A 13,371-nucleotide genomic window follows, 5' to 3' on the forward strand; every position below is an offset into this window, starting at 1 on the left:
AATTCTTATTGATACAAGTAGACTTATAATTTTTTGGACCTAAACCTAATTTGGATTGGTACAAATTTGTAAACTACTATGCTTGGATCTAGAAACTTGTTTCATCTTTTTGTAGTCTTCACAAATTTGTGAAATCAATATTTTTAAATTTATATTTTTGTCCTGTTTCCGGATATGTTTGTCGAAAAAAGGATTAATATTTTAATACAAGCGAAAACTTTGCTAACAAAAACAATTTTTATTTGCTTGAACAAATTTCTAAAAAAATATTTGCATAAAATATTTTGGTACAAGTGTTAGTTTTTTTGTCAATTGCGGATTTTAAACTAAACATTTGAACCTGAAGCTAAACATTTTAACCCTTTGGACTAAAAAAAAACTTCAAAATAAATGCCTTAAATTTTTTAAAGCATCTCAAAAAAGATTTGTAGAAGTTTTGAGAGAGTTACAAGTTTTTAAATTTTCTTTAAATTAATTTAAACTTAAATTAAATTTTTTAAACGATAAGAATTTTTGCCGCTGAAATAGTCACCGTTACAAATACTCAGCAAATTCTTGCTTCCTTGCATTCATCTCAGAGAAGGTCATGGAGAAGGTTAACTTGATTTCTGATTAAACTCGGATTATATACGTCATGCTAACAGCTGTACAGAATCGTACTGTCAAACTTGCCACTGCTTAATCATTTGTATACCCATGCTGAAGGTTGGGTATAAGTAATTTATAAAAACAGCAGGTGTTCCTCGTGGATGACAGAAGTTTTATTAGCCTTTAGGTATTCTTCTAAAACTTTTCTAAAAGGCAATAGCCGTACCAGTAGCGTACGGAACTGGTACTGTTTTGCTGTACAAAACCCAGCACCAGCAGTGCGTGAGACGAAATACGCGTTGGGATTAAGTTAAGTTCAGAACTAACTTTGCTTATTTTTAAACAGTTTGTATTTAGTCTTAAGTTACACCTATTTGTGGTTTGATAGCCGCGCTAACATTCCACCGCTACGTTGCCACCCCAGTTAACATTTTGCACGTTTTAAGTTTGTTTGACTTTCGTTCACAGACTGTTTGTATAAGCATATATCAGCTTTAATGTGCTGTAACAATGTGAGCACCGTACTTTCTCACAGTCAGTGGCGAAAAAATAAAGAACATGGTACAAAATTACACATCCAACTTTCAGCTTGCATGGTCTGATACAGCGAGTAATCGCTGTATGTTATTGCCACGCTTGACTGCGTACGACAGCAGCCTTCGCATTCCTGGTGCTACAATCATTTACGTCGAAAGCGTTGCTGGTGGTGGTGCGAGCAGTTATAGTGCTGGTGCTTGCAGTGCCTTGTTTACTTTGTATGGCAGAGTTAACAGGATTCTGTTGCATGTAACTGCGACTGATTGGAAGGGAAGACAAAGCGGAGAACTTATGAAAAACATTTATTTTGTAATTGTTATTTACATTATGCGAAACATACAGCTGTAGTGAAAGCGTTTTCTAAATAGAAGTCAGGAAATATAGAGTGCTAGTTTAGCAGGCCGTGCACAGTAAGTTAATGGTGTAGGTAACAGTAGCTAATTAACTAGCATATACGCTAAAACTGCTGCTTTGTATGACCGTTGTTAAATGTTATGTACTCTATCAAGCTGACGTATGTTTTCCGAATCGTGTCAAACAATAACATAATACTGTATCAGAGCAATGTGTCAGGGTTTGTGCTTGTAGTTCTCAGAGGCAGTCGGGTAAAAATAGTGGAATGAAAAACAATTTTCTTACATCGAAGCAATTTTTAGTTGTCGTTCACCGACAAGTCTTCACTGCACACATATAATCGGTCTTAAACAGCGAAATATTGTTCCGGAAATTACACACTGCGTCGCCCGTATCCGCTGTTCTAATGTGCTAGTAAACGACTCTATCTATCAACATTTTTGGTTAAGTTTAAGTTATTTGTTCGGTGGGGATATCAACCTATGCTTTACCCAGTATGGGAACAGTAACTTTATTAATCTTTTTACGTTGCTCTAAGGACAGATTTAGGTGCTATAACGACCATATTAATATGAAGCGGTTAACGGCTGCGGCAGCCGCAAGTGCTTGTGTTTTTCTTGGATTAATATTTTTGCTCTACGCGTTTTCATCGTCAAATTGGATATCAACGTGTATGCCTGTTGCGTCACTTATATTGATCCCTAATACGAATCCGGTTGAAGTATCGTCATACTCTGCTATGCGACATCCGAGCGCACAGCGCCTCAAGAGGGGAGAATACGTCATTCCAGGTGAAAACGAGCGCGACCTGACGATGAACCGGCAGCTGGAGTCTGAGGTGAGTGTATTGCTGTGCACGCTGTGCAATATGACAATTTGTATTTGCTGTATTTTTTTGGAGAAAATAAACGTCTCCCCCTCTCTGTTCTTTCACAATATAGGTTGTAGGACAACTTTGCAACGACTTGTTTGTTAGTGTTATCGGGTCAAATTTGTTGCGAATGTTGGTGCATTGCAGGATTTCATTATTCCAGCCACCGCATATATTTTGTGGAGCGACTACAGTGCTATGATTAGACAAACGCCAGTTTAATAGAACGCGCGATGCCAAACCAGATCGCGCATCATGGCACGCTTCCTGGGAAAAGTCATTTACTCAACAGAATTCAATGTTCTCAGCAATCGTGCTTCGTAGTCCTTAGTCATTATTACGCACTGCGCATATCGAGCTTTTAGAACAATTACGTAGCCTTTTACTAGTCATATTCCGCTGTCTACCTCAAACCAACGTTGCAAATATCCAAACTACGTAATAGCAACCCTATCTATACCCATTTGTGGCGTTTTACATTTGATTTATTTAATATCATATTACAAACAAAACTGGCTTAAACTCTCAAGGCTATTCAAATTATGGGATATCTCTTGTGCTGTGAGAAATAGGGATCCGTTGAAAAATGTGGTTATATTTGCGCGTATCCCTGAATTATGTTCTAACACAGTAATTCAGAGAGGTTCATTGCATCGTAGGGCTACGTCACTGAGAATGTGATTACAAAGCCACTGTTCACCAGCTGACATTATTGTGTCAAACGATATCACGATATTAATTTTTCCTTCTTTTATGAGCAACGGTTGTTAATAATAAGTGATGTTAACGATTTTCTATTGGCTTGCCGCATTCAAAAATTGGCTTATGGTATCTGGCAAATACACCACATATTGATTTAATAATTTCCAATATTTACCACGACCTGGTTATTTCTGTTCCAGGATGTAATTGTAATCACATACGATTACGTGGGCGAGCTATTTGTTCTATGATCTACAACAGCGTGGTCCAACTTCTTTTCATCGCGGGCCAAAATCAAAAAAATTTTTATCTTGCGGGCCAATGTTTTTAAATTAGAACTGAAGAAATGTGAAATTAGAACTGAAGAACAATGTGACATTGATATTAGAACTGAAATTAGAATAGTTCAAAATTTAGCTATTAAATGCTGATCAATGTGACATCAGCGGTCGAGGTTCTTCCTCGACAATAGCGACTATCAAAGCTGACTATCAGTTCGCGGGCCAAAAAATCGGTGCTCGCGGGCCAACTTTGGCCCGCGGGCCTGCAGTTGGACCACGCTGATCTACAACGTTGTAGATTGTAAGTTGAAATCCAATCCAGACCATTCCATTACGAATTGATCTGCCGCAATTACAGGAAATTTGTTGAGCATCTTACCCCATCTACGTGGCCTGGTATAGATTCGTCAATGGTGATACGGGCTGCCGATGAATCGTTCATTGCTTGGCGTAGAATACCAGAGCAATTCGTCCTCGGTTTGCTTATCGCACAAATTTCTCTGTATGATGTTGATTGGTCTTTGTCTCTTGTCAGAACGTAGAATGAATCATTTGCACCAGCCCATAATTTCCTCTCCCAGGCAATAAATGCTCCTTATCTTTCGGCGATAGGGAGAGACATCAATCAAGATCGTTTACTTTTGAGGCTATTTACCCCACAACCCGTCGCTTTAAAACGACTGTTTTCCAACGCAATCAGTTGAAGTTTTTCTGGAAAAAAATTCCCCAAGCACGCACAAGATCTCTCCAACTCTTTTGTCTAGGCATTGTGTTTAATAATTAGGCATTGTGTTTAATAATTAATTAATTACTTCACAGACACAACAAAGCAAAGTATGTCTGCGAAATAACCGTCGAAGAACGCAGGCGCTGCAAGATAAAGACAAAAACAAATCGCCATCCGAGATGTATTTGGCAATAAGCTTTACTGAAGTTTTTGGATGGGATTGAAACCCGCTTTTACAAAAGAATCAGTGTTGAACAGAGATCCACTCCCTAAACGCTGTTTCAAATTTCAAACGGGGACGATGAAGGGCCTGTTATGGGGTTTTCTTGTAGACGAGTCGAGACTGGGAGTCCCGGACAATACGCTTTATAACGACGGTTATCGAGAGTTTTGAAGAAGAGTATCGCGTTTCAAAAGCCATACAGATTACAATGGCAGACTAAAACAAAAACAAATTTGTAGAAACACGAACAAATGTAAGCTGTTAGCCAAGTTAGTGTCTGTACTTAAGCAGGCATTAAATTAAAATGCCCCAGATTTTTAGAACTTCGCTGTGGACGGTTATTGGATTTAACTTGTCTATTATATTCATGTCAAAAACATGCACCTATATGCTGCAACTGAGCGCTTGAAAGATTTGAACCCGCTTGCTAAGATCGCAATTATTACGTCACCTACAAATGTACCCTTCGTTGTTTACAAACTAATTTCAATACCAATGTTACAATTCAAAATACTTTCGTAAAGAAAATGTGTCGCCTATTTTTCAACTTTGCACGAAGCTCGAACTCGGAAATGGTTAGTGACGTAACCGTTAGTCCGTCAATTTTTTACATTGCAACTGCAAGGAAGGAGAATTTCTTGTAGCGGCGTTGCTTCAAAAAGTTACGCTAGTCTACGAGTTGATTGTGGAATTGTGGAAATTTGTTTTTATGAAAGTGCTTTAAACGGTATTGTCAGAGATGAGCTTTATACTGACGCTGGGATGTCCAAGTCGGTATGTATTTTCAGTCTGGAAAAAGTTAAAATCTCATCAGTTAAAAACCAGCGAAATGGGCCCAGGATATAATATTTTTTTACCACTCTTAGTGCTGGTTAAACGTTTTAGAATTTCTTTTTTACAACCCCATGAAAACACATTTGAAAGTTTTTCAACTGAAACTTGAGTTGAAAGCCACAATGTCAAACGAAGTTTTTCTTGCATTTGATATGACTAACTCTCAGTCTCTTCATAATGCATCAGAATCTCGTACTGTAGTCTTTTATTCTTTTCTCTCAACCTGTGATTACTGATTAGTCAGAACACAACCGGGAAAATGCCGCTTCCTGGAAAGCAGTGAAATCACTCTTCCGACAATTGTTTCGCATAAAGAGAGGTTAATCAGGTGTTGAAAAGCCAACGTCTCATGTGAATTTAGTAACTTGGATTTTACATTGTGTGTATTGCGTTGTCTGTCTTGCACGAGAGTTGATAACTTCTGCAGAAACGTTTTGTTGCGTTGGGTGTTTTCCAACATTACTTTTTCGTTTCTATTTTGGTCGCTTTGTGAAATGATACAAAATTATGGCAGTGCAACAATTATAAATACAATCTTTAAATTGGTATAATGTCAATAGCTGTGAATATTGTCGATTTCTCTTAGTTACTGGAGCTTTTCAGATTTCAGTGAATTGTTTGCTGCGTTTGTTTGTTCGACATTATGGTGACGTAACAGTTATGGTGACGTGTGTCATTCAAACCGTATTTGTGAATGACAAGTTTGACAGAAAATGACATTTTTATTGAATGACGACCATTCCATCGTTGTTTTAGCAAGATGCTGGTATTTCAACCAAGCTAAAATAAACATTTTTATCCTTTTTGTTTGGCAGAAAAACTGGATTTCAAACAAACTAAACGATTTAAAACTTTGTGCCACGCAAGGTTATTTCGAATATTGTATCTCTGGAGATGGCTTCTTTCAGGTCGGCGACTACAGATTATGCGTAAGCACCAACGGTAAGTCTGCATAGATTGTTGAAAGATCCCGGTTGGGGTTGGGTCCGTATTGTAACCATTGAAACGGCGTATGTATAAGAAACCCACCACTTAATAAAATTTTTGTTTATAACTACGGCTGCTGGTTGAAATCCCTATAAAATGTAAACGTTATTGTACACTGCATTACGTAATAACTGCTTAGATATTAGAGGGTATAATATGGAGGTAAACTGCAACAAAAATACATCTTACTTTCCAAAACTGCATGTGTCGGTAATTTGAAGATGATAACTCACGTCGGCTAGGCATACGCTTGAAACCCATGTATACATTGATTACCTTACAAAAGGTGTGTTACGGTGTGCACATTTTATGAGCAAACAATGGTACTTTATTACACAGTGCCTGGGCGGGTTTGGAGCCAATCAGAAAAGCTCACCGTGACCGCCATCATCTTCACAAGTCTAGTTTCAGTCGCTTCGATAGTCCTACTCTTTATCGTCATCCGTGGTTCTTTACAGCGGGTCTACCCCAGGGTCACCGACGTGTGCATCAATATAGTTGCCGTTGTTACGTTTATTGGAGGTAAGAATTAAAATAATTGTGACCTTTACGAACATAAATATACACCAACCGCAAGTTAGATTAAGCTCACATAACGCTAGACATTGCTTTACTACGCTCCGTATTTCCTATCACCCGCACGAAACAATCACTGCATGCTTAATCCAAACACCAACGTAAGGAATATTGTTGTTACATTGTGACGTCATAATAGCCAAGACGTATGTCATAATAAGTCGGCTTTGTAGCCTAGCGGTAGAGCGGCAGTCCGAAGGAAGACTACACAGCTGCGTCTTAGAAAGACACTCAATGATATGCCAGAACATGGGGGTCTGCTTGCGGCCCCCTTAATTTAAATTTTCACCAGTAGGCTTAAGTTTCTGTTGAAACAGGCTAAAGCTTGCAGACGATAATCGATATCATAATAAGCTCCAAATTTGTGTTTTTGTTCGAAACATTTTTGTTATTATAAGAATTATTTTGGCATAATAAGAAGTTATAACTGCTTAACTAACAAGTATTGTTGAAAAAATTTCTCCGGTATCTGCTTCCTGACAATTTTTCTTTGATTCAACTTGTTTTTGTGCTAGACCCTGTCTTTAAACTTAACATTTTCTTGATAGAAAGATGAAAGAAAGAAATCTGTATTTGAAACCAAATTAATAAAAAAAATTTCCACCAAAAACTCTAGTCTTTATGACCGACAATCATATACAGACGAACACTTGAACATTCTACTCTCGGTTTCGTGCTTTAATAGAAAGGATTTAGCCCGAGTAAAATTCTGATTCTGCTCTGCTCATTAGTGTGTGAATAACAAGTTTTTAGAGCCCGGCGTGTGTTTCTGTTCATTCTAACCAGTTGCTTTGATGTTTTCAGGCACAATTTTACTGCTCGGTTTATTACCGGTTGTGGTGCAGTCGAACTTTTACCTGTTTAACACAACCAACTTCTACAACGATATGGTTCATCGTCTCGCCACAATTTATTCTGTGGTTATGGAAGTGAATTGGTCGATCAAGGACGGTGATCTTACAGGTAAAACCAGTCGGTTTTCTGCGCCTTAAAAGTGAGTTGCAATCTGAGTCATATTACCGACTATAAAGGCCTGTGTTAAGGTTTTACCGACGCAAATATGTCAAGTATGTCCGCAATTAATAATGTCGTTAAACGTAGTTAGGAACTAAAAATGTTTTTGGCCAGAATTCCAGAAAATTTGCAGGAGCAAATGCTCCATTTACCTCAATGTAGCTACGGCCTAGGAGTATATGAGTGTCACCATTTTAAATGCGTTTATCAGTGGTTTTATGCTGTATTCATGGCCGCATAATTTTATAACGAATACGAAAGCTGTTTTGGCTTTTTTGTCAATAGACCTCGCCTATATATTACCATCCATTTTGATGTCATCTCCGCAAAATATATAGATTGTGTAATAGAATTTCCATAGAGAAATACTCTTTCCGCTCACATCACGATGCGATACATTAGATACGTCGATATACCCTTAGCGCACTGAATCGGAAATTGAAGTATTGATCGGTTGCATTTCATCCAGTCGCAAAGCGTTTCAACGTATGAATTATATGATGCTTATATTATCTAGAGCAGGGCTTCCCAAACTTTTTTGCTCGCGACCCCTTTCAAACTTCTGAAGTTTTCCGCGACCCTTCACGTTTAAATTGATTAGCAGTGCGAAATATACCTTTGTCATTAGTGACATTTATTGAGATGCAAAGACTGAATTCAAGCAACCAGTACTCAAAGCCTACTTACTACTTTACACATATGTAGGCCACTGGAAACAAAAAAAGCACACACATTTATTCAGTGTGATTGGTGCGACTGCTTTCTGCTACAAAGCAAGTCCAGCCGTGGCTCAACATCTGCTAATGCTGGTCTCAAGGCGGTTTTAATGTTGATTAGGCTGGAACGATATTTTGTTTTGATTGTATTTTGTACTTCGTGTAAAATTGGTATACGCTCTGCGACCCCTGACGTTCGTTACGCGACCCCTTGCGGGGTCGCGACCCCCAGTTTGGGAAGCCCTGATCTAGAGCATTGCTGTAAAGAGCATTTTAAGAAGCTGTAAAAAACATCGCTGCTGGTAAATTGTCTGATTCATTCAAATGTTTGGTATATGCGGATATATTTTACCATTTTCCCCTTTAACCGGTACTTAAATTTACAATACTTTATTCATTTCGCTGCATGTTTTGTAACTTTTCAAATTTCAAAATTCAAACATGCACAATTTCCGACACTCGCGTTGAAGATTACGTATAGTGCGAACTACCAAAATACTTCAGGGAAATATCATGTCGTGACAAGCTAAACAAAAGAGAAATTTCTCCATACAAGGCATGTCAGCACATTTGGAAACGATAGAGTCCACAATACGTCGACTGTGTCAAAACTTTATGGATAAGCATAATGTGATGCGTCACCCGAATAAACGTTGCGAAAAGCCACAAGCGATGCGGCCTATCCTTCAAGTCGTTTGTTTTTGCTCTTTTCGACCAATGAAAAACGATGAATTGGTTTACTATTCGTATTAATATCAGTAGGAGAAAGTTTGAAAGTGAAAGTTGCTTTTTCTTAGCACTGCAGGTCGAAACGTATTGTTTGTTGTGATATGATTTGCATGTTAATGGTGCCTTGGAAATTCACTTTCTTAAGCTTTGTCAGGTTTCACACAACTATTTGTATTCAAACCTGGAAATGCCCATTTTTCGATTTCGGAAAATTACCAGTGATGTCACTCTTTAGTAATTTGTTCAACATTTTCTTGTTTCTTTGAGTAAAAGAAAAATGTCGCCAGTTACAACAATTAAGGCTCATGCAGTCGACCCAAATTTATCATTCAAATAAGCTGTTTATTAATGTGAACAACCAATATTTCATATGTCTATTTTCTTCATTGTAGCGTTGTCGAAGGGTACCTGTCCACGTAGACGTTAAACTATAGTTCGAAGGTGTATGCATGCGGCTTTTGAAAGCATTTTCTTGTCGCGGTACGTACGTTGTGTTTATTGCTAGATCTCCCAGGAGTCGGACGGACGCTGTTCATAAAATATTAATTCTCAAAATTGATACGGTGCATTGCGGATTTTAATTTTTACTGAGCCAAAGGGTACGCATCGAGGGTACAAAGAATTGTTAAAATCGACAGTTTTTATGGAAAATACTTTATATGGAAATAATGTCTCGGAGAGTTCTATAAGCACAAGACAAATCTCCTATCCCGCTCCCATCTAATGCAAATAGCATATATTTGAATGAAATTATCATACCGGGTAATTTTGAACATTGGTACAATGAGATCGTTTCTCCCAAGCGTCCAAAGAAAACGCCTTAACAATTTTCTTATCTTGTCAACGTTGTGGACATACGGTTGCTCGCCAACTTGTAAACATACCTACTCCGGGATATAATCCAAGTACACAAAAAATAGTATAATTGAATTCCAATTCAATCCAAAATTCCGGTATTTTCATATAATTTTCATATAATTTTAAATTTTTGAGCAATAGTTTCATTTTATTTATAAGATTGTTATTGCAAAGTTACTTTGATCATTTCCGGCCTAAGATTTAGATAAGAGAGATGCCCGAATGTAGAGTACAAAGTGTTCGTTTGTCAAAGTGTCTGCCTATAGCTTCAGACGTGGTTCCAGTCACCAGCAGATTAATTGACAGAACTTTTCAACCAACTTGTCAGAAGCTAAATAACGCAGTGAATCGTGTGGTTACATGTGTCAAAATTGCGTTTTGCTTCTCATAACCTTTCTATACCGAGCAACAGAAGACCAACCGCTTCACACAGCAACACATTTTTTAGTTAAATTTGAATGATGAATTATGATTTTCCATCTGCGCAACCTCCCAGCAACCTACCGTCTGCGTTGTTAATTTACTTTAAGGAAAATCGGTGGGAATTTAGTCCTATGTCAACAACCTTTTTGTTATCGACAATTGCGAATTACGAACCATATTCAAAGAATTTCGAAGATCTTTTTTAGAAGTTTCCACCGTGGCATAATTTACTTAATACAGGTGGACATATTTGCTCGGCTCGATGAAAGATGACTCCGTTACTATTACTTAATCATATAGATAATGGCCACACAAGACCCATGCTGGGGCTATGCTGTTGATCATGAATTTTGTAAAGGCCTTGTCCGTTTTGTGTGTGTGGGATATCGTCACGTTTTGTGTATTTGCTTGCTTCCCGCCGGTTTCAACGTATTTTTTGTTTCTAACCGTACGCTATTGTTTAACCTGCATCGTATCAGTCGCCAGAGTCCAAGACAAACACGATTTTTTATGTTGGTTTTTAGTTGGTGTTGGCTGGTTTTTTAGGTCTGCAAAAGCAGTAAAAAACAAAGTTATTATCAGAATATATGAAAAATTTATTGACGTTGTAACCCACTCCTAGAGATACAACGACGGCTTGAGATCCTGTTTAGATTCAACACTGCCTTGTAGGTTTGTTGGTATAACCTTGGCAGCATGGCTTGTGGCTTGGTTGATGCCAGAAATAGATCGCTAATTGACTTACGTTTTCTTTAGCCATGTTTTATTTTCCCAAGCACCCGATGTGTCAACGATTACAATTGTTTGCTGCGCGTCACACCAAGTGGATACCGGCTCTCTTGTTATTGAAAATCGACTTCTTTTATTTGTCGTGGATGCGGTTTTTCAAGATTAGTCCGGTTCGTGTTTAATGGCTTATGTCTCCCAGCAGTTTGAATGACAACGACAAACGAAATCTGATCAAAGAAAGCTGTGTCATGCTTATTAATGTGCGCGGACAATGGTGTTTACTTTCCATGCCACAAGAGCCGCTTAAGTAGCTTTGAAATCTCTTTAGATTGAGAATAGGAATAATATGCACTTGATATGCTTTTACCGGATCACACTTAGGTGACAGACGACGGAGAATTGGATTATGACGTTCGCTCACGTGCCGCGCGGCAATGTTTGTGATACGGGTGGTTGGCGCCATTTTTCTTCTGACAAAGATATTTTTTATTGCTTGAATTTTTTTGTGCGCCTAATAACCATTTTATGTTTTACCAACTAAGTTGTCAAAGATTTTCCGCACTTCAGCATATATAATGACGTCATATAGTAAGTAAGTGCGTAATGGATTTAAACAAAATTTAAGAAATTCTTTTGAATATCTTGTGCTTGTGAATACTTAATGGCTTCGGCCAACAGCAAGACTCCAGTCAAACCCCGGCCACTTCATGATTTGTCTTTTGTTTTCAGACGTGCAAGCTTGGGCAAGGACAGTTGTGGCGAACATGACTGACCTAGGCCTGGACAGAGACTTCTACCTAGCCCTGACCTCAGCCGTCCTACTGTACACGGCCTGTTGCTGCCTCCTCTTACGATCAAAAGACGAACCCGAACGCCCGCCAAGCCCTTCCCGATTTATGCACAAGCAAAGCTAGTGTGTTCTTATGGCGTAATAGGTGTACATTTTGACGTCACATAGTTCATTGTTATCTGAGGTTGTTTTCATTGGGCACGTAATTGTGCGTTGCAAACTTATACCGTACAATCGTTCCAATCCTTTAGAAACAATGAAAACCTCGCCCAGTAACAAACTCTGTCCGGTAACGATGTCAGAGCGATTAGGCGGGGGCCATCGCTTGTTGCTCGTTGCCATGGTGACTGATGAGATTGTCCCGTTAAATATTTGACCGTTGAACAGAATTGAAATTTTCGACGCACCGGTACTAGTTACGCTTGCGCACTGTTGAAAGATGATAGTACTTTTATTTATTTAGTAACTCATGTTACTGTTATTACATGATACAAGCATTTTTACCGCTTCGTGACGTAACAAACCGTACTTTCGCCTTTTTGCTTTTTCAGTCGTTATAGCTTGCTGTCTCACTTTTTCTTCTAAGCGCCGCCTTTTCAATCTATGCCCAATTTTGCTTATGCTGTCTTATATTAGCTTGTTTAAGTGAAACGTGCATACGAATACACATGCGTTCCACATATACCGTACAGTAGTAGACAAAGGCTCGTGTTTACCAGGGCAAGTCGCATCATCTTTTTTTCCAAAACAATTGATCAAGATATGTTTCTACCGAAAATTGGGTTTTTGTTGGTGATCGATTACGAATGATTTTCTGCTTGACAAACAGCTTTATTTTGAGAATTTCCAGAGCTAGCTGACTACTTCGGCATTTATTGCAGTAATCGTACGTTTTGCAATCGTGTGATTTCAATAAAGATGCAGTTTCCTTTAATTTTATTTAAATGAATAAATAATTTAATTTTAATATATTTAAGTCTCGCTAAAAACGACCACATTCGTTTGTGACTTCATTCTTCCTTTCACTTCCTGATGCCGTATCCGTTGCTGGTATTGCACGGATAACCTGTAACATTTCTTCCAGGTTCTTATCGTGATAATGGCCAGCACAAGACTAGGGCGCGTTTGATAACTCACGAGCATCGACCATATTTAACACAGCTCATAATGCAATTCGACAAAAACAGGAGTCTGAAAACCCTTCAGTTTGCCGGTACTCCGATAAAATACTGACCTAAAAGAAAATAAAACAAACGCTTGATTTCTCCAGCGAGTCAAAAGATGTAGAACATCACATTTCCCCAACGATGACAGCAAATTAACGACACGACGCCTTACTTGAACAGTGGCGCATATAAATAAAACAATGGCCGCCCTGTGCTCAAAGCGTGAAAAACACGTGCGACTTTACTAAGAGGGAGGGACAACTAAA

General features: G+C 38.4%; 1 protein-coding gene across 1 annotated transcript; it reads left to right on the plus strand.

Moving 5' to 3' along the window:
- Positions 1-1,995: 1,995 nt before the first annotated feature.
- On the plus strand, positions 1,996-12,910 carry LOC143445046 (uncharacterized). The gene is made up of 5 exons (XM_076943855.1): positions 1,996-2,317; positions 5,933-6,059; positions 6,444-6,626; positions 7,485-7,643; positions 11,879-12,910. Exons 1-5 carry the CDS (start codon positions 2,051-2,053, stop codon positions 12,061-12,063), a joined length of 921 nt encoding a protein of 306 aa, XP_076799970.1. The 5' UTR covers positions 1,996-2,050; the 3' UTR covers positions 12,064-12,910.
- The last annotated feature ends 461 nt before the right edge of the window (positions 12,911-13,371 follow it).

This window comes from Clavelina lepadiformis, chromosome 2 (genome assembly GCF_947623445.1).
Source record: "Clavelina lepadiformis chromosome 2, kaClaLepa1.1, whole genome shotgun sequence".
Taxonomy (NCBI): Eukaryota; Metazoa; Chordata; class Ascidiacea; order Aplousobranchia; family Clavelinidae; genus Clavelina; species Clavelina lepadiformis.